General features: G+C 35.6%; 1 protein-coding gene across 6 annotated transcripts in view; it reads right to left on the reverse strand.

Annotated features, from left to right (window-relative positions):
• Positions 1–27788, reverse strand: part of SORBS2 (sorbin and SH3 domain containing 2) — a 172464-nt gene that overhangs the window by 79647 nt on the left and 65029 nt on the right. For 3 of the 6 annotated variants that reach the window (XM_073798705.1, XM_073798710.1, XM_073798712.1), the window contains 4 exons: positions 15416–15465; positions 10538–10630; positions 5883–5909; positions 5516–5640 (listed from right to left, as the gene is read on the reverse strand). In XM_073798705.1, coding sequence (XP_073654806.1) covers positions 5516–5640; positions 5883–5909; positions 10538–10630; positions 15416–15425 — 255 coding nt within the window. In that variant the 5' untranslated portion in view covers positions 15426–15465. Of the gene's footprint in view, positions 1–4063; positions 4615–5515; positions 5641–5882; positions 5910–10537; positions 10631–15415; positions 15466–27788 lie in introns of those variants that run through there. The other 3 variants (XM_073798711.1, XM_073798708.1, XM_073798709.1) reach the window with 3 other exon arrangements.

The raw sequence follows: 27788 nt of genomic DNA on the forward strand, positions 1-27788 counted from the left end.
TCTCAGTGTAGAGCATTTTTGTTTCTTGGGACTGCTAATTTCTTGGGAGGATAATTCTTTATAATAGAGCATATATTTGGCTAATTCATAATGTGTAGCTGACAGCTCTTGGCATTTACTGAGACTTCTTGCAAGAATGTGGAATGTAAGTATTTAAAACGAAAAGGTCACCACCATGAAAGGCCATTAGGTGGAAAATGAGACAAAAGTAAAGTGTATCACAATAGGCAAGATGTGCAAACATGTCTAGACACCGATCAGTGGATGAATGGATAAAGAAAATGTGGTATATACAGACAGTGGAAGATTATTCAGCTTTAGAGAAAGAAGGAAGTCCTGTCATATGAGACAACACGGGTGAACTTTGAGGGCATTATCCTAAGTGAAACAAGCCAGTCACAGAAGAAGAAATACTGCATGATTCCACATATATGAGGGCTCTCAAATAGTCAGGCTCATAGAAGCAGAGAGTGGAAAGGTGGTTGCCATGGGTCGGGGAGATGGGGAGATGGGAGTTGCCGTTCACAGGTGGAGTTTCAGTTACGCAAGAAGATGACATGATTACATTCTAGAGATCTGTGGTACAACACCACGCCCATAGTTAACAGGACTCCATTGTACACTTTAAAATGTGCTAAGTGGGTAGATCTCATGTTAAATATTCTGACACAATTAAAAAAACTCAGAACCGCAAGAGTTTTATGCCACCTTTTGAGAAAGTGTTATGAAAGACTATACACTGTCATCTTGGAACTAACTGTTGGTTGGATGAAACAAACTTTTATCCACCCATTCAAAGAATGTACTATTGAAAATAATATATTTCCTTTTCCCAATCAGATGCATAGTTTGGAAAAAGGATATTATTTTAAAATAACAACAGTTACTCCATAGTGAGAGATTATTACGTAGCAGGCAGTGTCTTATTCAAATCCCACAGCAATAGTGTGAGATGAATGCTATTATTATCCCCATTTTATAGATGAAGGAAGTGAGGCTCAGGGAAGGGGAATAACTAGATGAAAGGTCTTACATTAATAACCCCTTAAGGAGCTGATTGTCCAATTGTTCTCCTCCCAGTCTCTCTTAAACTCACAAGAAAGTTCCCCTCCCCACTTCTAGGTCAGCGGTAGGTTAGCAGACCTCATCTTACACATGTACTGTCAGCAGCATTTATGCAGTTAATCATCTCTCCTCGATATACTTTCCTCACTTTCCTGGATTTCCTCCTCCCTTGAACCTCCTTAGCTGATTCCTCCTCTTACTGTTGGGATGCCCTTGGGCTCAGTCCTTGGGCCTCCTCTTTTCTCTGTAGTCATGTTCTGGTCATCTCATTCAGTCTCATGGCTGCAAAACCATCTATAAGCCGACGGCTTAGATCTCCAACCTGGACCTTTCACCTGAACTCCAGACTCATATATCCAACTACATAGTGGACCTCTCCATGTGGATGTCTCATAGACACCTCAAACTTACCATGTCCCAAATGGAACCTCTGATCTTTCCACAAAGCTGCTCTACTCACAGTTATCCAGTCTCAGTGCACAAAGCGTGGCAAATTCCATTTTTCCCCGTTGCAAAGATGCAAAACTTTGAAGTCAGTCTTGACTCTTCTCTTTCCCTTACCTCCAACATGCAATCTGTCAGCAAGTCCTATTTACTCTACTTTCAAAATACATTCAGAATTCGATTTCTCACCACCTCCACTGTTTCCACCCTGCTCGGAGCCACTGCCATTCACTTAAGTTGTTGCCATAGCCGCCTACCTACCTGGCCTGCCGACTCTCCTTGCCCTACTATAGTTTGTTCTCCATTGAGCTGCCAGAATGATTCTGTTAGAATATAAGTCAAATGATGACAGCCATAGCCTTAAAATCCCCCAATGACTCCCATTTATATTGAGAGTAAAAGTTGAAATCCTTGCAATGGCTTCTAGGAGCATCTGGCCTCTGGCCTCTGTTACCTCTGACTTAACTTCCTCTTACCTACACCTCACATAATTCCTCTCCTTCCCTATGACTCCCTTGCTGGTCCATGAGCAGTCCCAGAGTGCTTCAGCCTTAAAGCCTTTACACTAGATATTCCCTCTGCCTGGAATGTTCTTTCCCCTTCAAAGCTGTTCTATCGACTGCATGAAGACTCTTTGACTCTCCTATTTAACATGGACTCTGCTCCCCACATCCCTGCTCAGTGCTGCTTAGTTTATTTACATAATCTCCTTCTAATGTATGTAGTAATCTACTTATCTAAGTTTTTATTAATATTTGTCCCCTCGACCCTCAACAAGACTTTAATCATCAATGGTTTCAAATGCAGCTCTGTGACTAGAACAGACAACACATGCCCAATAAATATTTGTTGAACGAATAAAAGTGACAGCATCTCAAATCTTAACTTGTGGCTCATGGTGATTCCCTGAGGATTGTATTATGAAACCAGCTGTCTCCGGTCAGCCTGGACGGTGACAAAGCCATAGGGAAGAAAGTTATCAACTTAAGTTTCCAAACATAATAAAATGATTTAGAAGAACCAAACTATGTCAGATGAGTGAACTGAGCTGTGAACGTGGTAGCATTTGCTCTGATTGCTCCTACACCTGCTTCCAGGGACACGTCCTGGGACACAAGTAAGTCTGTTGTCTGACACTAGCCCAGCCGTGTCTGTGGTGTCTCAGCTTGACTTTGCTCCCTACCTCATGGGATTGTGGAAGTTATTAATAAATGTGAATAAGTTGGAACAGCATCTGCATATAGTAAACTCTTAGTATTTGTTAGGTGCTATTGTTATTATTTCATAAGGGCTTTTAGAAAATACTACCTTTATTCAAAGAATTTACTCTAATGAATGAATTTTGCATATCATGATTAGCTGATGAAGGAAATGTTTTAGTAGAGGTATAGAAATACCCACTTGTCTTTTTAATCATCTAAGCTTAAGGTTGCTGCTTTATGGGTGTGGCAGGGAGGAGAGGATTTTGGTGTCAATCAGATGCCTGTTGAAGATTTTCTATAAAGCTTAAAAATATATCTCTTCAAGGATATGTCCTGAATGATCTTTAATAGCACAGCTACAGGAAATAGTATTATACAAATTATTTACTCAGGTATGAGTGTTTTCTAGACTCCCACTACTGCTGCAGTTGCTGGTGTATCTTTATAAATGGCTACCACTTACGCAGGGCTTGCTCTGTCCTAAGTAATTTACCTCTACTATCTCCCTACTCTTATCACAACCTAAGAATTAAGGATTAATTAATATTCTCATTTCTTTGTTCAGACTCATAGAGTAGTTAGGATGGTTGCCTCATCACATAGCCAGTGATAGAGCTTGGATTGAAATCTACAGTTTATCGTTAAAGCTTATTCTCTTAACATTACATCATTTTGTGGAAAAGCCAAGAAGACAAACACATTTCTCTTCTAACTAGATTAATAAATATCAGCAGAATGACACTATGGGAGAATTTTACGTATAAGCGAATGAAGATTTACTTCTTAATAGTCTGAGTACTAAAGATTGATTAATATACTTTCTGAAATTGTAAACTTAAAAAGGTAGAAATTGATCAAGTTTCAATGAAAATGATTATTGAACTACAAGAAAATAAACTCTGGTGGAATTAAGATGAATGTTTCTTGCCAAAGTGAATTATAATGGACAATTATTTTAAGAGTTTTTACACATGTAAATAAAGTACAACCGAGGTACTCAAAGGTCTGGCATGAAAAATATTTCTTTAAAACTTAAAAGTACTTTGCAGTCTTACGTGATAACCAATCATCAGTGATTTCTTATAAATACCTGAAAGGAAGAAACTGTTAAAACATTTTATTTCTGGATAAAAGATCTATAGATATATATTTCTTTTTATGTAGATATTTTTTAAATTAAAAATACCTAGAAACTTATCGATGAATTTAGTACGGTTTTAAATAGGAAGATGGTTTCTTTCTCCTTTCCTGATTGCAAACTGGCAAAGCATCGGATTACATAAGAAGCCCAAACCAAAGGAGTTAGGGTCTCTACAGAATGCTCTAAGAAGAGATTGGAAAGTGTAAGGTACCACTTGGCAGTCTGAGGACTGAGAGGCCGCAGCAACTGCAGGTTTTTGTCTCTCTGGCTGAAGAGGTATCTTTGCAGTCTCTGGAGAAAGCTCAGATGGCTGTTTGTGGCTTTCAGGATCGTGTCCTGAAAGGGGAGCTATCTGAATGGAAAGAGATGCTGTGTGTATCTCAGGCACTGGGTTAGGGGGTGGTGAGCAAGGCCTTTTACGAAATGATGGTACTTCAACAGATTTGGAAAACTGTGGAGGATTAAAGGGGATGCTACTTCCTGGATCCTGGTTATGGATTAGTTTCAATGTAGAGATTCTCCGAGTCTGAGAATCTTGCGTGTAGTCCTCTTGTAGAAATGGGGTACTCATGTCAGCTTTTGGTGGGGAACCTGTGCTGGAAGGTGGTGGTAGTGGATTAGTGATTTTTTGTGTATATGAAACAGTTGTGTTAGATTCTTCAGAATATACAATTGTCTGGCTGGACTCATCATTAGAATACATAGTTCCCTGAAGAGGTGTTTTGTTAGTAAAGAACTCTGTACAGGAGGGAATTTGTGTGTTAGTTACTAATTGGTCTAAAATGTCACCCTTTGTGTGACTGGTTATCAAGGAGCTACAAAAGCTCTCTTTTCTGGGTGGTGGAAGGGGTGCCTGGATTATCAAAACATCCGGAGAAAGAAATAATGTTGAAGGAAAAACAGAGAGAAAGTCAAAGTTAATCATTAAACCAGTGTTAACTCTACCCTTAAAGTAAAGCAACGTGATACCTTCTTATTATGCTATACATTTTGATGGCCAGATTGAATGATCATTTTTCCTTTGTTTAGAATGTGTTTTAATTTATTATCAATAGTTGCCCTCTGGAGGAAAATAGTTTTATAGAGAATAGAGAATACATTATAAAGTTTGTCTCCATCTACATTCTGGGAAATTAGGTTAAAAGTGAACATATGTTCTCTTGGCATATTTTTAGACCTTGAGGTATATATATATATATATATATATATATATATATATAGTATTTACTCACATTGTTTTGGTAACACTTTTCACGCCTGTAACACAATTTTACTAATCTCTCCAACACAGAGTTTCTTTAGTTAATATAATGAGCAGTTGTATAACTCATATTTATTGAGTAAATAATATATTGCTGACCTCATAACTTTGAAATCCAAATCATCAGCTGACAGTTTTTTAAGAATTAGAAAATATCCTAAAAATTATGTCAGAAACTGACCTGCTTTTATCAGCTGAATTAGAAAACATATTCAGAAACCTGTTTTGAACTTAAGACTTGTCTTCCATGTTGTAAATACAAGTCAATACGAATACAAAAGCAAAACCATATCAAAAATGAAACATATCAAAATATGCATGTTACTAGAAAAGAGGCTCTAGAGCAGTGGCCTAATAGCCATGCTATAAAAGAACACAGTAGACGACAGTGTGCAAGATTACCTGAACTGGTGATTTTTTTTCTTGTAGATTTGGTCGAACGCTTCTAAAACCTTTTGCTGCAAGAGAGGAATATGTAGCATCTCCATTCAGTGTCTCTTGATTTCGATCATTGTAACATCTCCAAGCTTTTATTAAGGGAAAGCAAATCGGATACAAAAATATCTACATTCACTTTTAACATTTTTTAAATAGAATTTATTTTTTATTTCCAAAATGGAAGTTTTCTTCTTTCTTTCTTAAAAGTTTAATATACATAAATGTATATGCAGTTTAAGTTTACGGTAGGATTAACAATGTGGCTATAAATATGTTTTTAAAAAAACTCACAACAAATGTAGTGGTTATTCAGAACAGTTTTTTTTTGTACCTGAGTCCGGTGACTGAGAATCACGCCCTAAAAGAAAAAGAAACGTTGAAATGAATACTCCGGTAAAAGAAACGAACAGTCGCGTAAAGATCATCTGGCCAAGAGCTACATGTATTTTTTGGCAAACGTTATCTCAGTTCTAAAACTCTGGGTACGTCAAATAAACTAATGGAAGTTTGTGCATTTATTTTTACTCCAATTAGAATGTAATTCATTAAATATCTATAATATATAATTAACACATAGATCAAACACTGATTTTTCCCTCAGTAATATTGCAGCCATTCAATTTTATCTTATTATTGCTTAAGCTGGATGAATTTCTAAATATCAAATTAAAGGGTCAAATGGTTTGTAAACAATGAATGCTTCTCCCAGCAGTGAATCAAACCACCAGATCCTTAGCTTTCAATGCCATTGAGTTTTTGTAGTTTGCGGGGTTTTTTACCTTAAGAAAGTGTAAATACCCTACCATATTATGTGATATTTTCAAATTATTCTCTAGACTTTGAATTTTCTTTTTATTGCCATTTGAGTCATTTTATATTCAATTCTGAAAGAGCTGTTACAAGACATTCCATTGTCTTGCAGGAAGCATTTCAGTACTAATAAATTGCTTTTGATAATGCAGTTGGGAAGTGGCTCAATGACATGTTTACTCTCAGTTTTATTGGAATTATACATTCAAAGTATCTCCTATAACGTATGAACAATTTTAGGTAATCAATTTATGTTGCTTGGCTCTATTATAACACATGGCCAACTTCACCTAGAATCATAAAGCCTTAATTTTGGAAAGGATCTTAGGGGTCATTCAGCCTAACCTTCTGTCCAGGTCCTAGATTCCTTCTGCATGTTCCCTGAAACCATTATTAATTGCTGTTATTTCAATGCCTAATAGAACATGAAAGTTGCGTGTAAAAAGGACTCTCTGTTCTCTTTCTAATGCTTAAGGAATAGTTATTTTGAAATCTAAATACATAAATTTGGAATGATAAACATTAGTTGAGAAATACAAGACTTTGATTTTTAGATAAAATATTTATAATAGATTCTTTCCAAATCAAAAGAAGAAAAATAAGTGTGAATTGGTACAGAGTGCATTAGAATGACTCCAGCTTAGGTGAGTTAGAGGAGACTAATAAATCTTCATTCTTTATGATAGTTGCTAATTTAGTATGGACTTATCTCCAGTGAACTCAAAATCAGAGTTATAAAATGGGTACCATGAAGTAAAAATAACTTTGAAAAGTTATACATGAAATATTTATTAGACTTTACTTCTAGGATTTGATGGAAGCAGAAATGATTGAAATTCTCAAGCACTTAAATGATGCTGAGGACGCTCTATAAAGAAAGCAAACACAGTGTAGCAATACAGAGTGATCAGAGGTCTGCTTTGGGGCACCCAAGGAGAGTGATTTAATAACCACCTGGGTGCCACATACTGTTTGTGGACAAGGAACAAGTTTTGGGATTCGGGGATGTGGCAATGAAAAGAGAAACAGCATTAATAATTATTATTATTACTTATAGTGTAATTATTTGCTTGAGAATAGGGAGTTAATTTTACTCTTGGTTTGATAAAACTGAGCTTATAAACAAGGGTACGTGCTGGGGATAGATGTGATAGAAGCCAAATGCTTGGAGGTGTGAGAGGTGTAGACTTGGTGAGGAAGAGGAGGGTATATTGAGCAGACTTGAAGGACACTTGAAATAAACTTCCTGTAATTGACAGTTTGTAGAGGGCCAGTTTTGTTTCTTCTTACTGGCCACCATATTGGAGGTTATGGAACCTTCAGTGGGATAAACATTAGGTGCAAGAATCAGAGGATAGTCACCCTAGGCTCAACTAGGGTCTATCCCTTTCCCCTTACCAGGCCCAAGTATCTCCAAATGAAACTGTACCTATGCTACAGGAAATATGAGATATTAATGGTGAGCTCTATGGAAAAGCCCTGCTTTACACTGTAGACACAAGTGTGTAGAATTATGAGAAGGGAGAAAGGATAAAAATGGCCATGGATCAAAACTTCAGGACAAAACCATATTTTAATGAAGCTTACATTAATGATTAAGATCCTAGATCCATGTCAAGTAAAGAGAATAAAGTTTTTTTTTAAGGGTTGATAAATGACTTGGCAAATGCATGGAGAAAATGGTTTTGATCAATATCATGAACATTATTCATGACCATTCACTTGTGAAAAACACAGAACTAGAATTCTAGGGATCAGAGCCCTTAATTTCTAGTATTCTTTAGTGGGAAGTCATTGCTTCTTTGAAAATTTAAGAATGAGGAAATGGGACAGATTTATTGTTCCCTGGCTGCTCTGCATGTGAAAATCAAGAGTCTTTGAGAACTAAGGACTATAACTGCTCTTCACTCTTACAATGAGCACTCCCTGCGTCCTGGCAAAAGGTAGGGAACACCTGTCAGAGAAGTTGTCAAGGCCTTCCTGGCTTGGTGTCGGGCATTGGACTTGACGTCCTTAGAGGTCCTTTCCAACTTTATGATTCCAATACATGAATTGTCCATTGGGACTCTACTTCTTGTAAAAGCAAAAGAGAAAGACAGGCTGATTTACTGGACAAATAGTTGATGACTAGCAGCTCATGTTGACTCTCTCATCTGGGAGGAGAGATTGGGAAGGTTAGACTCTTTTGTGGAGGTAGTCTAACAGCCTCTACTTAAAGGCTGTTCTATTTTAACAATATTTAAAGCAGTAAATATTTATTAATCTTCCTTTGATTCACAAAAAGACTGTCAAATAAGTTCTTATTATGAAGGCTACCGTATAATGTGAGTGGGCATACAAAGAAGCTGATTTCTTTCTTCAAAATGTAATTAAAACTTCTTTGAAAAGGGGCTCATACCTTACATGTCTAATTAATACAGAAGAGATCTATTTTTAATGTAACAATTAAATCCAAAATTGAGGGGACCTCATTCTCTAGAACTCTTACTCCTATTTGATATAATGGGAGTGATACGAAATTTAAAATGGTCCAGAGCGACTACTAACTTTTATTACTGAAGATTATTTTATATTCCCAAAGTATTTAACATTTTCTAATATTTTGACTCTGAAGCATTAAATATATTATATTAAGTTGAGTGATATGAAATTACTAATCTTCTAGCTTTGACTCTCCAAAATGGCAGTCTCTAGCTCAACCTAATAGTATTCTTTCTGTGGTTACTTTTATAAATAACAACAGTATGGCATTTTTGAAGCATTGCCATGTTCCCTAGCATGTGCCTTAATGGTCCACATCTGAGTAGCTTGGGCTAGAATTTTACTTGGCTGAACTGTCAGTGATATTCATGGTATACACATTCCAACTACCTGATGTCCCTGGACTTCATTTTATTTACTTTCTTATTTCTCTTCATTCTCATTTCCCTCAGGTGTCCAATGTAAACACATTTGTAGTTTTTCTAACATTTTTCATGCTCACATACACATGAACAAACATGTACAAATACATATATAAAGAGAATTTTTTTCAAACCAAAATGAGATCATACTACATACATTGCAATGCAATTTACATTGCTTTAAAAAATGTAATATATTATGGAACCACCTGGCTTCGTATTTAAACTTAGACATTGAAATCTATTTATGGATTGGAGGTGGTGGGCAGGAGTGGGATTCTCCACATGGAAGTTTGTTTTTTTCCCTCAACGAAGCTGGGTAGTTTAGGATCAAGTGGCTTTAAAGCTAAGGACATCCTGACTATTTAATTAACGACTAAATGTATGTGTGTAAAAGATACTAATATGCACCGTGAGAATTAGAATTATTTAAACACTCTTCATCCCTTTCCCACTTCTGCTCCAAAAGCCATGAATATTATATAAAAAAAACAACAACAAGGAACCCTCAACTAACCAACCAACAATCAACTAACCAGTCACCAAAACATATGGGTGTATTTCAGGGTCTAGAGAGGCCAGGGTGGAAGTCATGAGAGATTATTTATTATAAAGAGACTCACTTTAGTGAATGCTGAAATATCACACCCCCAGTTACTTTCTAGAGTATATTTATACTTGTGGGTGCATGTTAGTCTTAATTGGACCAAGATGTTTAAAAATATATATTAGAAGGTTCTCTGCTTATTGGATTAAAGGAAGGTTTAAAGTCTCTTTCAAAACTAATATTCTATCATTATATTTGCAACCTTTGGTATAGAAGCAAATTAATAAAGATTAAGTTTCCTGCAAATCCCACTTCCTGACCCTCTGTGTCCCCAGCCCCCAACAATTTTTAGGTAAAAAACAACAAAAGCACCTGTGAGTTATCTTAATTAAATATTATGTTCCTTTAGTTCATGCGATGCAAAAACTTCAATAGTTATTAACACTTGCATTTACTTAACACATTTTTGGCAAGTGACTGTTGTTTTTAATTAGATTTTTAAAATGTTTTCTACAAGATATCAGTTTCCTTTGGCTTCTTTATTTTTAGAGCAAAACAGTCATAAGGGATAGGAGCTATTCTTGAGACAAGAAAAATAAGAACTTGTGGGGCATTAGAAAGGTATTTACAGCCACTTTCATCATCCAAACAGGATAATTCTGGAAAGAAAGAAAGGTCAGAGAAAGGCATTCAAGTATGACATTCTGTGAGTTAGTGGTATTATACCTGCAGCCAATAGGTTTGGAGAACTTTGAACTCTCTTCACAGATGTTAATGTAACAGACATGGCAGCACGTTTGCGAGCACACCCACCGCTATCTGGAAGCAAAAAAATGATATAGCAGAGGCCACAGCAAAGGATAAAGCACATGCAGTATCATGCATTTTCAGTGAAATGTGGCAGACATCCATGAGAAAGATGGTCAGAACTAGTAACCATGGAATACATCTGCAGAATTTACACCCACCCCAATCTAAAACAAAACAAAACAGAAGAAAAAGCCAGGGGTCTGTCTTAGAAATAGATGCCAATGATTTAATAAAAAATCAGATTTTATACTTAACATTTTATGGGTTTTCTTTAAATAACACACAGCTATAGAATTCAACTTTGTTTACACCATTTAAATTCAACTATTAAATTTACAAGCAGTGTAACTAGCTTTTAGAGTTATGAATAACCTGTATTTCAGGATTAAGAGCTATGGTATAACATACTTTTGTATCCATCATATAGGTTTTACTGTATTCTAGCTATTATGATTCCTGCAAACAGCTTGAAGAACCTCTTGAAGTAAAAGTTGTTAGCTGTTATAGGTATAATATATTTGATACATAAGATTCATAAAGAAAAACAAATGGTGTTATGGCAATACTGTGTCTTCCCATGGTTATTATTAGTTACGGGAATAATTTGCCTAATTGAAATAAAAAACAATGTTGATATATACAGTACTGAAATGACCATGTTTTTAAAAATTAGTTTTTATACTGTTGAAACATATGTATATGATCTATATATTTTCACTTATGCAAATCACAACATGAAGCAAAATAAGTGAAAATTCATCAGCTATTTTAATATGATTTGAGAAGTTTAGCATAACAAGACTTCTAAAATTGGAAGGTTAATGTTCTATTTACGAACAGATTCCAATTCCATTCCCACATTCCTTTTTATTTGGAATGTGCAATAAATAGTTTTGCTCATTCCCCTGCAACCAAAAGAACTTAAATTTAATTCTCTTTGAAAGTTGTAACAAGAAGATGAATTCTTTAACCACCAATATTAAACATAATTAATATATACTGCTGCATGCTAGTCTTATATATTATTTTTCTTTATTTCTTAAGGAGTGTATCCACTTTGTTTATTGGATGTGAGAGAATTTAAGAGTGCTTGAAAGTATGATTTGGACTAATTGTTGGTAAAATCACAGGTAGTAAGGTCAGCAGACCTTAAAATTGATAGAATGATTCTCATGTCAAAATATAATTTCTTAAATATTGATATATGCTTAAAATAACAATTTTGTAATACAGATAATAATTAAAACAGAAAAGTGACTTGAAACAACATACAAAAGTAAATCAAAGACCAAATACAGAAAGACATAAATGGTAGAAACATACAACAAAATGTATCTTCAGGAGAGGCACCGATAGGATTTTAGCAATCTCTGCAAACTGAAAATAGCTACGAGGGATGAGTGTTTCTGATAAAATGCAGGTAATATAATTGAATATGCAGTATATAGCAGCTATCAATGTCTAAAAGGGTTAAGTAGTCCAGGGTGTTGAAGGTTAAGTAGTCCAGGGTGTTGAAAGTGTAAATGGAAAGCTCTCTAAGAGATTAAATTTTCTAGTTCTTTTAATTTTGAACATCTGAAAACAAGCAGAGATGCAAAGGGAAAATTTCAGAATGAGGAGACCCAAGGTCACTGGTTAAACCTTTGGTTTCCAAAACTCTGTGTTGAGCACCCACCTCAGTGGATTCACAAGGGTTTGGGGACACAGTTCACATTTTTGAGGAAAACACAGCGATATCTATCAGACAGACTGCATACACCACTGTCCTGAGGTAGTTCCCAGTTTCAACATGAGAGGTCGTGTTATCTTCCTGTAAATGATGTCACATCTTTGTAAAGCTGGGTTTTTGGTGATTGCTGTGATGGAAAGCAAGTGCCCTGTGAAAGTAACCTGGACCAGTAACTGGGAGTGGTGACGTACAATCTAATTCCAAGTCTGAGAAGTTTTGTAGCATCCAATACGCACAGGCATCCCAATAACAAGTAACTGTGGTTATAAAGAATGAGATAAAATGATTACTTTTCAGTTGAAGTATATTATTTTTTCAGATTGCTTCCGAGTTGATAGAACATGAGTACTTACTAAGTTGTTTGCACCTAACTACTTAATAAATACAACTGTTAGGTACTTCTTTTGGCTTGAGAGTGTGGTGGAAAATTACTGAACTATCTTGGCACCGTAAACCAAGAAAGTGTGGGAACCTCTGGGTTAAATAATTTTTGTATTCTAGGTAACTCTAAGAACTAGATAAAATGACGGGAGAATTTGTCTTTATTAACAGGTTAATAAAGAGCTTAATTTGAAAAGTTGAGGCATTTGTGAAATTGCTGGAACAGAGAAATCTATTATATTCTGTTTCTACTTATTGTGTCGATACTTTCTGCTAGTTATTGAAGATACCTTTAAGATCACAAAATGAGGGTGCTGTCTTACATACTTAGGTCATCCCAAAGAATCCTAATGCTACCGTTACCTTCACACTCATTAATGACCTGCACACTCTTCCAGGCAGCGGCAAGACTCTCAGTAGCTGTTTCTACTGCTGGAAAACACTCACAGGAGTAAACCACATACAGTGAATCATTTGATGTCTTATTCTCTTTCCTCCATAGCTAAGATTTTCCTTAGAAAATAGTGGATCGAAAATTCCAAGAGTACAAATATACAAAACATGCTGTTTTGTATATTTTTATACATTATTTAGATACTTTAGTATGAAAAATGTATCACAATTCCCTTGGCTCGTTTATTATGTATTTGACTAAAAACAAAGAGCTGCTTTAAAAGAATCTTTTTTTTAAACATTAGTGACTGAACATTGAAATAGTAATATATCCCTTTAATGACTGATACGTATTTAAATAATGAAGACCCATTTTATTTATTGGATACTTAGGAACTAATTTCTACTTCATTTTGAGATACAGTGACAATGCTTTTTTCAACTTCCTACAGTATTATTTATATATATTTTCAAAATTGGTATTTTTTTATAGCAACATTATAGTATTTTAACATTTTAAACAAAGGGTTCCAGTCACTTCTAATTAATTATGTATGCATGTGTTTGAATATCATCTTTTATATGCATACATAGATGTATAAATTCAGTCATATAATCAAAATATCTATGCAAATTAGCATTCCATATAAAGCCCAGCTTATTCCTTTTAATGAGAGGATGTTTAGAGGGTTATATTCATGCTGCTGTAACAGTAACTTGGCTCAAGTACCCTAGAGAACTAAACAAATTTACAAATTTCTATTTGCCTACTTTGTTATTATGGACTGAATTCTATAAATGGGAAGGTTAATTACTAAATGCATTGTAATGAATATGGCATATTTAGTATAATCACATATTATACCTCTGTCATAATAGGGTTATAATAAATAGGAAAATCAGACTCCACAAAATGAAGGATATTGGGAAGTTATGTTCAACTTAGGTCTGCAGGAAAATGCTGTAGAACAATAAGTAAATATAACTTTCTCCTGTGCACGTCCTGCTGGAGTGATTTTGCAGTTTCACAGTATGACTTACCATAGCTCAGCTGTGGGCTCTCTATTCTATTTGCTTTCTTCAATCACTTTTCCCTAATAATATTTTTCCTTTCATTTCCCATGTATAATTCTGTCATCTCCAGTTGTCCAAATGACTTTTCTTGGTTCATTTCCAGGGTTATAATTTCTCTTGATTTCTAAGCCTTCCTTGTATATTTCAACTGTTTCCAATATCCTCATCTTGCCAGGTGCTCTACACACCTACGGGCTGACCGCATCCTCAGGGGCCAGCCGACCTCGAATTATCTGAGGTCGGTATGGCAGGTTTCTCCTAAGGGGCAGCCGCAGAATCACGTTCAATAGTGCATGTCTCTACACTTGATCTAGGGATTAGATATTGGTTTTCACCAGTGGTTGTTAATCCTCCCTTGAGGCATTTTGATAACAAGAGACAGCAAAAAGGCAACCAGCTTGACATGAGAAAAATGTCTTCCACTATCCTTTCTCCTTTGCTGTGGAGTGACGGCACTAAAAGAACTTTCCAGTGATCACTTGTGGATAGGAAGAGCTATTTTTAAAATACAAATTACAAAATTTCAGTGAGACAGTTGTTTTCCAGAATTATTCAACCCTGAATATAAAAATTTCAGGGGTAGAGGAAGGTGAAAATATAAGCTAAAATGCTTATATTATGGAAAAAAAATCATATGTATCAAGCAAGTATCACAAACATTTTTACAGTTAATCTGTGTACAGCACAAGAGTTCAGAGCATCCCTGTTATTAAGCTATTTGGAGATACTGTTCCCATATCAAAAAATATAATGCTTAAGACTTTAGGTGTATTGTGTATGTGGATTAATTAAGCTGATTTCCTGTGAAGCTTTGGCACTCTATCTACGGTCGCTGTCAACATAAAATGTTTACAGAACGGGGGATTTTAAATATTTTCTACTAGAGCAACTTGCCTTTGAATTTAACCTATTTTAAGTGAGAGATTTCAAATGTATGCATTGAATGGCATGCTACCTCTTGCTAGGGTATACAGGAGTTAATGTCATGATGTGATTACAGAGAAAGGGAGTAAGAATATACAGCAAAATGGAAAAGTCTACTTTTGATAGCTATAAGATTAAAACACAAAAACAAAGAAATCAAGTAATGAATTTAGACTATCTAAGAAACTCAGTATCACATTTAGGATCAGCAGAGGGCTAAACTAATGATTTAGGGCCAAGATGATATTTAGAGAGCAAGGCTGAAGAGTTTAGAACTAACAGAGGCAGCATACCTGTGTTCATTTTGACCTTGGAGGGTTTGTTATTAAAGTCTTCAGTTTTCCTGTAGAAAAAAAATGATGTATTAATTTGTTCACTAGCATGGGGAACAAAATATCATGAAAGAGTGTTTTTGTTTTTGTTCTGTTTTGGTGTACCTGTGAGTTAATATCACATGATCATTAGTCTTATTTAAATTAGAGTTTAATAAGGTGGCCAGGGCTTCCCTGGTGGCGCAGTGGTTGAGAGTCCGCCTGCTGATGCAGGGGGACGCGGGTTCGTGCCCCGGTCCGGGAAGATCCCACCTGCCGCGGAGCGGCTGGGCCTGTGAGCCATGGCCGCTGAGCCTGCATGTCCGGAGCCTGTGCTCCACAGCGGGAGGGGCCGCAGCGGTGAGAGGCCCACATACCGCAAAAATAAATAAATTAATTAATTTTTAAAAATTAAAAAAAAATAAGGTGGCCAGAATTTATAATTCTATTCAAGTTAAACTTCATTTATTATTGGTCTTATTATCCTAAGCATAAACTTATGGTTTTGTTTAATGGTGACCATTAATGGATGAAAATGGGGTTTTCATTGTTAAAAATTAAATTGCTTTCATAAATATTTATAATAACAGTTTTTGTTCTCTAAGCCAGAAAGGATCACTGGTTGTTAAGCGTCCTCTTCCAGAATTTTAATAAGCACTCTGGTACTTTGAAATCATTACCTTACATTATTCAATTTATTATATTCAATTTGTTATAGAGTTAATTTACTACCAGGGAGTGTTTAATGTATTTAATATGTATGTTGAGCAAATAGTCAAAGAAGATAAGATTCATATATTTTTACAAAGATGCAAGAAATAAATGATTACTACAAAACCCACTTCTGTTTCAGTATCAGATATGGTGGTTTTTCCCATTGAAGTGTTTGCTGTATAACAACTGAGATTAATTCATTAGAAATGGTTGGGAAAATGGTGCTTGTTGTAGAAAAACATTTTTTAATACTTGTATTATTTCTTGACGTGTGAGATGACTTAGTTCTTTCCCTGGCGTATTCTCTTAGCCCACTTTTAGAGTTTCTTATTTATCCATACCCTACAAACAAAGAGAAAGGATAGGCTCTTCAAGAAGCAGTTCTTTTAAGAGGAAGAGCTCTCTGAAAGATGTTTAACCCTGGCCACTTTGCCTTGGCTCCTGAGTAGGGCCTGTTGTTAATGAACGTGAACTTCCCCTGCACCACACATTCAGTTTCCATGTGCATTAGCACTCTAACATCCGATAGTTAAAACAATTTTTATCTATACCTCATGGATGAGTAGGGATAGGGTTGAAATGAAATCATCTGTCATGACCTGTCAAGAAAGACCTTCAGTAAATAAGTTTTTCTTCATTCTCTAAAAAGAGCACCAAATGAGCTTCCTGGCTTTCTTGTGTTTGCCTGTCGGGGTTCTGGCCCTGTCCTCTTTTCTGACCATTTCTCCGGTCCTCATATGTTCTACTCTAGCCATCATTCATCATTTTCTTTCAACATGGCCATCGAAGTTCACCTCTTATAGAAAGCCTGGTTCTATTTAGTACTAATGTGAAATTCTAATAATAAAATTAAAGTATTCAATTGGGAAGACTGGACAGCTACATCAAAAGAATCAAACTGGACTACTTGCTCACACCATGCACAACAATAAATTCAAAATGGATTAAAGACTTAAATGTAAGACCTGAAACCATAAAACTTCTAGAAGAAAATAGAGGCAGTATGCTCTTTGACACTGGCCTTCATAATATTTTTTTTGGATATGTCTCCTCAGGCAAGGGAAACAAAAGCAAAAATAAACAAATGGGACTACATCAAACTAAAAGCTTTTGCACAGCAAAGGAAACTATCAACAAAACATAAAGACCGCCTACCAAATGGGAGAAGATATTTGCAAACAATTTATCTGATAAGGGGTTAATATCCAAAATATACAAAGAATTCATACAACTTAACATCAAAAAAAAGCAAACAACCCAATTAAGAACGGGCAGAGGATTTGAATAGGCATTTTTCCAAAGAAGACATGCAGATGGCCAACAGGCACGTGAAAAGATGCACAACATCACTAATCATCAGGCAAATGCAAATCAAAACCACAGTGAGATATCACCTCACACCTGTCAGAATAATTATTATCAAAAAGACAACAAATAACGAGTGTTGGCAAGGATGTGGAGAAAAGAGTATACCCTCCTGCAGTATTGGTGAGAATGTAAATTGTTGCAGCCGCTATGGAAAAGAGTATGGAGATTCCTCAGAAAATTAAAAATAGAACTACCGTAAGATCCAGCAATTCCACTCCAGGGTATTTATCCAAAGAAAACAAAAGCACTAATTAGTAAAGATATACACACTCCTACGTTCGTTGCAGCATTATTTACAATAGCTAAGATATGGAAGCCAACCAAGCACCCATCCATACATTAATAGATAAAGAAGATGTGGTATATATGTACAATGCAATATTACTCAGCCATAAAAAAGAATGAAATCTTGCCATTTGTGACAATGTGGGTGGAACTAGAGGGTATAAGTGAAGTAAGTCAGGCAGAGAGACACAAATACTGTATGATTTCACTTATATGTGGAATCTAAAAAACAAAACAGGGAATTCCCTGGCGGTCCATGGTTAGGACTCTGCACTTTCACTGCCAAGGGCGTGGGTTCAGTCTCTGGTCAGGGAACTAAGATCCCACAAGCTGTGCAACATGGCCAAAAAAAAATTTTTTTTAATAATTTAAAAAACCAAAACAAATGAGCAAACATAACAAAACAGAAACAATCACAGATACAGAGAACAAACAGGTGGTTGTCAAAGGGGAGGGGGGGTTGGGGGAAGAGAGAAATAGGTGAGGAAGATTCAGAGGTACAGACTTCCAAGCTGCAAAGTAAAGATGTCACAGGTATGAAATGTACAGTGTGGGGAATATAGTTAATAATTATGTAATATCTTTGTATGGTGACAGATAGTAACTAGACTTAATGTCATGATCATTTAGAAATGTATAGAAATATCGAATCACTATGTTGTGTAACAGAAACTGACATAGTGTTGTAGGTCACCTATACCTCAAAAACAAACAAATGAACAAACAGACTGATAAAAAAAGAGATCAGATTTGTGGTTGCCAGAGGCAGGGAGTAGGGGGAGGGGGAACTGGATGAAGGAAGTCAAAAAGTACAAACTTCCAGTTACAAGATAAATAAGTACTAGGGATGTAATGTACAACATGATAAATATAATTAACACTGCTTTATGTTATATATGAAAGCTGTTGAGAGAAAATCCTAAGATTTATCATCACATTGAAAAATATATTATTTTCTGTTTCTTTAATTTTGTATCTCTATGAGATGATGGATGTTCACTAACTTATTTTGGTCATCATTTCACGATGTATGTAAGTCAAATCATTATGCTGTTTACCTTAAACTTATACAAGTGCTGTATGTCAATTATATCTCAATAAACTGGAAAAAAGTTATTTAAACCTACAAAAATTTTTAAATGTGAACACCAGCTAATTATAATGATACCTTCTACCCCAGGGTAGGGGGAGAAATGGGGAAATAAAATAGCATGGAAAAAAATACACATAAATGATATGAGATGTATATATGAACCAAGAAGAGAAGGATTTTATCTTTTTTACACCTAGATTGAATTACTAATACCCGGTACTCAATAAATACTAAAACAATGAGCATATAGAATGGATAAAATCACAGTACTGATGTTCATCCCAATTTATATTTTAGAGCTATAAACTGAAAACAAAACAGATGACATCCTCATTATGTAGTGTTTTGGTATCACCTGATTGTGTATAGTGTTACATTCTTGCCCATCCACCCTGGAAGGACACTGCAGCAGTGTAGGAGAAGCAGGGCAGGAGTAATGTGTACAGTTGCCACATCTAGGACTGAGAGAATTACCACAATGTTACACTGAATTTTACGGTAAAATTTCACAGGCCAATTGACATTAAATAGTGAATGAAGGTAACTTTATTATGATGAGTTTTATCTTTTATTTTTCAGCTGGTATAAATAAAGAGGCATATTTCTATTTTCTTTTACAGAATACAAAAATAAATGTGGTACATAGCTAAGTATTAATACCTAATGTAGCCTACTTGGTAGCCTTAATACCGCCTGGATTGAAGGGATGCCAATGAAGTCAGGGAAGAAGGCAGTGGTCAGTGCAGGAGCCTTGAGAAAACTCCATCAGATGTATTTATTTTAATGTCTCAGGAGCAAAACTCCTAATACGTTAACCTTAAATGGACAAAATAAATGGAAAAGTAAAGCCTCGGGGGATGTCTGTGACCACGGCTGAGGCAACTGCTAAAACAAGAAGGAATAAACAAGTCTCCAGAAAAATGAGGACTGTAAAGACATTTCCCAAATTCTATTTATCACTCCTTTTCAAAACACTTGATGTTTAAAACTGTTTTAAGTTTTAAAACTGAATGACAAAGACAGTGTTTGAGCTGGAACAATACTGATTGATAAAGAAAACATCAAACAGAAGGAAAGTTAACTCTCAGAACACAAAACCTGCTACTCTAATAATGTTTTTATACCAAGTTAGGGAACTAATAATCAGCATTTGTTGTTTGAATTCAAATGCCGATATTTACAAAATATCTGACACTGAAAAAAGTAAAATTGGATTAATGGGAACAAAGAAAGGCGCCACAAATCCTTGAGCTTTTCATCTTTAAAGTGATGTATCCTGTTACTTATAAATGTAACACGTGAGGTTTTTTAGCTTCGCATTGTTTTAGATGTCAAAATGTGAAATGACTAACTTCCTAATCAGGCAAGACATTTTCCAAGTTTTAAAAGAAAAGCCACAGTGATTGAGCTCTGCAGAAGAACCCGAAACCGAAGGCTTCTTGGGTGACTAATAAAAATGCATGATTCTATTTCCATTATTTGTACTAAAGCCATTAACAAGTCCACAACTGAGAACTCTCTTTAGACAGTTTGAACTAAAGCGAATCTAATCTCTTTTGTTCTGTTCTGAAAAAGTGTCTTTGATTGTACTTACATAACAAGCACAGATTATTCTGGAAAGCATCAAATTCCTGGAGTGTTTGCATGCTACTAGGAGAGACAGTATTTCAAGTATTCTCTTAAATTGGAATTGAAACAGGTCCAAGACTATGAAAACTGACCATAAAATGCAGACTACCTTGAACCTCAGCAGAGGATCCACAGAGCAAAAACTATCTGTGCATTAGAGTATCAAAATGGTATTCAACAGGTGGAGCAGAGATGTATTTACTTAAGTTCAGTTCTTGCTGAAGTTTTTATATAAAAGGCAACATTATATGTATCCAATTTGTGTATAGCAATGGATTTGTTTTTCTCATAGGTCAGAGTAGGGTTCTTTCCCAATATGCATTGGCAGTAGATTGTGCTGGTTGTTCATGCATGGATAAGACATGATTTGGTGGCTATGGTCTTTTAATTCTGCTTGAATTTCAGTGATCAGATATCTCTCTCTTTTTTTTTTTTATGGATCAGAGTCGGCTTTATTTCCAACATGCGTATGACAACAGGTTGGGTAATTTAAGTTTTGAATGAGGATCCCAAGATGTTTGATTGTTCATTCATGGGCACCAACATGACTTTGTGCCCATAATCTTGTAATTCTGCTTGAAATCTTTTGCTTATGAGGCATCCCATTCTGAAGAGGACCAGAGGCAAATTTCCTCCTCAATTTTGGCCAAGAATTCTGTGTTAGTCATTTTGTTTTTGTAGACTTGATTTTAAGCACCAAGGCCAGCCATACAACTATAGGACTACATTTTAGCTCGGCTAATGTGAGGAGTTTAAGATTGGAGCCCAAAAGATTTTCCATGGAATAATTTTAATCCAGTAAATTGCTAGGTTATTTTAAAATTGTTCTATTCACAGTTCATATATAATTCAGAAAAAAGGACTCACAGATAGTCAAAGTGGTGGGAAAACATTGAGGATGTTAGATTTCTTAGAGATATTTTAAACACAAGAATAAAAGTACGGTGCATATTAATTTTATGCACCAGATTTTAGCCTGAATTTACTTTGAAATGGTATATGTACCACTCTTTCTGCATAAACTACCCTGAGTGGTCAAATCCTTTCTCTCTCTGTGGTAGGGTTAGCTGTATTCATAAATGCCCAATGATTTCACTTTTCAGTTATAGCCAAATGACTTAATTTAGGCTGTTGACATTTATCTTTAGTTATCTTTTATAATATATTAATGTGCTGCTTTGAAATGTTCACAGGAAATACCCTAAGTAGTTTATTATGTCCTTTACAGTCCCTGAGCTTAGAAAAATGAGAATCCACGTCTCCCCCTTTTCTGAATGGTTTCTCTGCGTTGACAGCCGGTATATGACGTCAACTCAGGGACTCCTTTGCCTCTGAGTGGGTGGTACAAATCATCTCAGTCACTAATGAGAGCAGCCTGCACATAAGAGCTTAAATCCCTCCCAACATTCCTGAGCTAATGGTGCCTGAAGATGGGTCCTTAGTATTCAGAAGCCAAATCATCCACAGCATCTATATGTGAGTGCTGGGATCAGAACACAAATAACATCATTTCTAGGAATAAGGCAGAATCATTACTGTGAATAGTGATGAGGGAAAGGACGCGAGGCCATTGACAATTTTCATAAAAAATGCAAAGTGTTCTTTTTAATTATACCAAATTTCATGATACCTGGAAAAATTTCCTCAAGAGCACCATATGTTTTTCAAGGAAACTAGCAATTTTCTTCCTGAGACTTTACAATGCAAGCTAATCAAAATGCGTGCAGATTTTCTGTAAAATGTATACTAGTTAGAAGTCAATCCTGGTAGATAAGTTTCTTTCTGATGCTATTTCAAAGGCTCAAAGTCTGTGATTTACTCTCTTTTTTAATTATAAAAGAATACTGGTTTCTTTTTGCACTAAATTGTCATGTGATTTAATATTGCTCTAGTATCCTGCTGTCATGGTATCTTTTACTTTTATACTGCAATACTTAAGGATGATTATAGGATACATCTAAGTACTTACAAATGCATTTTTTCTAAGACAAAATTATTGATCAACTTGATAGTACCGTACTAGAAAATTTCCATTGGTTTCTATTCTATAAGTCAAAAGCCGTGTATTCCTAATGAAAATAAACCAGAACCTTAATGTGGATCTGGTGTGTCAGGCACATCGTCAAAGAAACGTAGAAAGAATTAGACTATAGAAATACATGTTACAGGTGAACTGAATAGTGTTGGAAGGATAGGTCTTGAAGTCAAGTGCACCTGGATTCAAGTCCAGTTTTGCCCATTTCCAGCCATTTAAATGATTTATAGCAACATCATTATCATCTCCGGCAGTAGCAACAGCAGCAAGCTCAAACCCCTCCCCCCAATGCAGCAAACCATCCCCGAACTGGATAACTGGCGTCATGCCCAGTCACCAATATTTTGAATATTTTGAGACAGACTTTTATCTTTGATTGAGTCATAAGAGTATAATCTAGACTTTCCTGAAAACACACAGAGTATATTTTATTGCTTTAAATTAAACTAAGCCACCACAGTTCGTAAGGTTTATTTGTATGTATTTTCCCATTACTCAATTATTCCATGCCCAACTTAGCAACATACTGGAATTGAAAAGGAATTCTGCTTTCCAGGCAGCTTTTCTTTCCTCCTTAAACAGAGCCTTCTTTTAGCAAAGTTCTCCCCCTGCCCCACCACCACTGCAGTGAATAAGAGGAGACAGACCTAAAGAAATGGTTCAATCAAACACTTGCCTCCTATGCCAGCTACGTCATTGCTATTGAACCTAAGGGAAAGTGACACTTAAAGGTCGTGACAATTAGCCTTTAAAAAAAGACTTTCCATTACCTTTGACAGCTTATAACCCAAGGTGATGGGTGGAGGAAAGAGATGTCTGTAAAATGTCACATAAAGAATTGTGTGGCAGATTGCAGAGTGATAGCATCCTGATGACAGCCATTCCTGTTTAGTTCACTAAGTGAAAGTATCTCCCCTGCTTTCCACCATTGCAGAGAGTACCATAAATTTCTACTTTGAGGAGCAAATCTTTGATCTTTGAAAAAAAAAAGTGTACTTCTTTCTTTCTGATTTGGAAGAAGTAAAACTGTCTCTATTTGCAGATGACATATTACATATAGAAAACCCTAAACATTCCACCAAAAAACTGTTAGAACTAATAAACGAATTAAGTAAAGTTGCAGGATACAAAATCAATGTGCAAAAATCAGTTGCTTTTCTATACACTAATAACAAAATATCAGAAAGAGAAATTAAGAAAATAATCCCATTTAAAAATGCATCAAAAAGAACAAAATACATAGGAATAAATGAAACCAAGGAGGTGAAAGATCCGTACACTAAAAACTGTAAGACATTGATGGAAGAAAAGGAAGAAGAAATGGAAGAAGAGATAAATAAATGGAAAGCTATTTCAGGCTCATGGATTGGAAGAATAGTGTTAAAATGTCCATACTACCCAAAACAATCTACAGATTCAGTGCAATCCCTACCAAAATTCCAATGGCATTTTTCACAGAAATAGAAAAAACAGTTCTAAAATTTGTGTGAAATCACAAAAAACCAAATGAATAGCCAAAGCAATCTTGAGAAAGAAGAATAAAACTAGAGGCATCACACTTCCTGATTTCAAACTATATTACAAAGCTATAGAAAAAAAAATATGGCATTGGCATAAAAACAGACACATAGACAAATGGAACAGAATAGAGAGCCCAGAAATAAACCCATGCAAATATGGTCAATTAATTTATGACAAAGGAGCCAAGAATATACAATGGGGAAAGGACAGTCTCTTCAGTGGTGCTGGGAAAACTGGCCAGCCACATGCAAAAGAATGAAACTGGACCGCTACCTTATACCATATACAAAAATCAACTCAAAGTGGACTAAAGACATGAATGTAAGACCTAAAACCATAAAACTCCCAGAAGAAAACATAAGGCATAAGCTTGACTTTGGTCTTGGCAATGATTTTTTTGTATTTGACAACAAAAGCAAGGCGACAAAAGCAAAAATAAGCCAGTAAGAGTAAATCAAACTGAAAACTTCTGCACAGCAAAGGATATCATCACAAAAGGAAAAGACAACCTGCAGAATGGGAGACAATATCTGTAAGTCGTATATCCGATAAAAGGTTGATATCCAAAATATTTAAAGAACTCATACAACTCAACTGCAAAAAGCCAAAAACCAAACTAAAATAAAACAAAACTCAAAAAACCAAATTGATTTAAAAACGGGCTGAGGAACTGAACAGACGTTTTTCTAAAGAAGGACATGCAGTGGCCAATAGGTACATGGAAAAGTGCGTAACATTACTAATCATCAGGGGAATGCAAATCAAAACCACAGTGAGATTTCACTTCACACCTGTTAGAATGGCTATTATCAAAAAGACAAGAGATAACAATTGCTGGTGAAAATGTGGGGAAAAGGAAACCCTTGTGCACTGTTGGTGGGAATAAATTGGTACAGGTACTATGGGAAAAAAATATGGAGGTTCCTCAGAAAATTAAAAATAGAACTATCATGTGATCCAGCAATCCCACTTCAGGGTATAAATCCAAAGGAAATGAAAACAGAATATTGAAGAGATATCTGCACTCCCATGTTCACTGCAGCATTATTCACAATAGTCAAGATATGGAAACAACTTATGTGTCCACCAACTGATGAATGGATAAAGATGCGGTATATTTACACAATAGAATATTTATTCAACCGTGAGAAAGAAGGAAATCTTGTCGTTTGTGACAACATGGATGAACCTTGAGGGTATTATGCTAAGCAAAATAAGTAAGACAGAGAAAGACAAATACTGTATGGTATCACTTGTGTGTGGAATCTAAAAAAGAAAAAAAGTCAAATTCATAGAAACAGAGAGTAGGAAAGTGGTTGCCAGGGGCTGGGGGCCAGGGGGAAATGGGGAGAGTTTGGTAAAAATGCACAAACTTTCAGCTATAAGATAAATAAGGTCTGAGGATCTAATGTAAAACATGATGACTATGATTGATAACACTGTATTATATAATTGAAATTTGCTAAGAGAGTAGAACTTAAATGTTCTCACCAAAAAAAAAAAAAAAGGTTAATATGTGAAGTGATGGATGTGTTAACTAGATGGGGAGAATCCTTCCACAGTGTATACATATATCATCACTATGTACACTTTAAATATGTTACAACTGTATACGTCAATTATAACTTCCATAAAGTTGAAATTTAAAGATGTTAGTAACAGTTATGTTCAATGTAAAAAAATTGAAAATAAAAGAACCATTTTTTAAAAATTTGAGCTTTGCTAAATATCCTTTTTTTAAAAATTAAAAAACTTTTTGTATTGAAGTATAGTTGATTTACAATGCTGTATTAATTTCTGCTGTACAGCAAATTGACTGAGTTATATACATTTATAGATTTTTTAAAATATTCTTTTCCATATGGTTTATCCCAGGATATTGAATATAGTTCCGTGAGCTATACAGTAGGATCTTGTTGTTTATTTATAAATTTCCTCCTATTTTTAATTTTAAAACCTTTCATTTTGGGCTTCCCTGGTGGTGCAGTGGTTAAGAATCCACCTGCCAATGCAGGGGACACGGGCTCAAGCCCTGGTCCGGGAAGATCCCACATGCCACGGAGCAACTAAGCCCGTGCGCCACAACTACTGAGCCTGCGCTCTAGAGCCCGCGAGCCACAACTACTGAGCCCGCGTGCCACAGCTACTGAAGCCCGCGCGCCTAGAGCCTGTGCTCCGCAACAAAAGAAGCCACCGCAAGGAGAAGCCCGCGCACCGCAACGAAGAGTAGCCCCCGCTCGCCGCAACTAGAGAAAGCCTGCGCCTGGTAACGAAGACCCAACGCAGCCAAAAATAAATTAATTAATTAAATTTTTTAAAAAACCTTTCATTTTAATTTTTATATATTGATATCACAAATCATCGGATATAAAAAGAAATTATGTAATCTAGTTTAGTTTTATATATATCATATTTAGACTTTAAGTGGAAACAAACATTAAATGCTGTGGCAGTAATAAAGACGTATCATTTTATGTGTGTTTTATTTCTTAAACCACAACTTCTGAAAAGGACCTTGGATCAATCATCTTGATTTTTAGATTAGGCTTTTGAGGATAAGAGAAATGACTGCTCCAAGATCAAACAGTAAAAAGCTGATCCTCAAAAATGACTTAGCTTTCCTGACTGTTAGTGAAAAAAAGGCTTCTCCTTTTAAGGCATCTTGAAATGTCAACTGAAATCAAGATAATTCCCCTCAACACATTACAGTTAATTATAATACATTACATTAGGCATAGTTGCCTAATCGAGTGCTGATATGTTGGGGGTTCTAGGAGAGAAGGAGGTGTAGTACGAGGCAGGCCTGGCTAATGAATAAGTAAGGGCTGTTAGCAGAGGACCATAGGATTTATTCTTGTAGAACTAATATGGAAATAATGGTTGCTTATGACAAGGATTTCTTTTGCCCGACGACTGCACAAGCCCAAATACAAGGCTCTATTTAGACTTAAGCCTAGACCAATAGCTATTGCTATATTTTTTTTCAGAAAACGTCAGGACTTTAAGTTGAGAATGTTTATTTTAATGTATTTCCATGGCAATGTTATTTTATGAAATAACCGTTAAATAATCCTGCTTATTGTTAATTGACTATTAAAGAAACAGTCATACTTTTTCTTTTGATTGAACGAACACACCTGCTTCCTGAACACCTGAAATAACATTTACATAACTTAGCAAGGGCAAAAGCCTGCTGTATACCGCCAGTAGTGGTACAAACCTGTGTTTGTGTGTGCCTCAGGTACGAAATGGTGAAACTCTGCTTGCTACGTGGAATTTGAATTTTGGGTGGGGGGGATGGTGATAAGAAATTTGCTCTAATTTAGTCATTTAACATTTAAAGAGTATTTCTCTTGCAAAGTTTATTTAGAATGAAAATGTATCTCAAGTCACTTCACATATACCTTAAGGTCACTGGACTAATTTGTGAAAAGCCAAGGAAGAAAATAAGGGACCACTGGGGGAAAATACTGTCTCTGAAGAAATTTTGAATCTATTAAAATTTGAACCTTTTGATATTTTTGTTGGCAAAAATATCAAAAAGTGGGCAGCTTATGATACTATTCATTCGGAGCCAATGAAAATAGATAATAAAGATAGATATCTTCCCTTTTCATTGTTAAAATTATGTATTTCTGTAATATTTGGAGTGCAAAAGTAGTTCACTAGATCTTTAGCGAGAAGTCTGGCAAAATTCTTCATGACATCTC

This window comes from Tursiops truncatus, chromosome 21, assembly GCF_011762595.2.
Source record: "Tursiops truncatus isolate mTurTru1 chromosome 21, mTurTru1.mat.Y, whole genome shotgun sequence".
NCBI classification, from domain to species: domain Eukaryota; kingdom Metazoa; phylum Chordata; class Mammalia; order Artiodactyla; family Delphinidae; genus Tursiops; species Tursiops truncatus.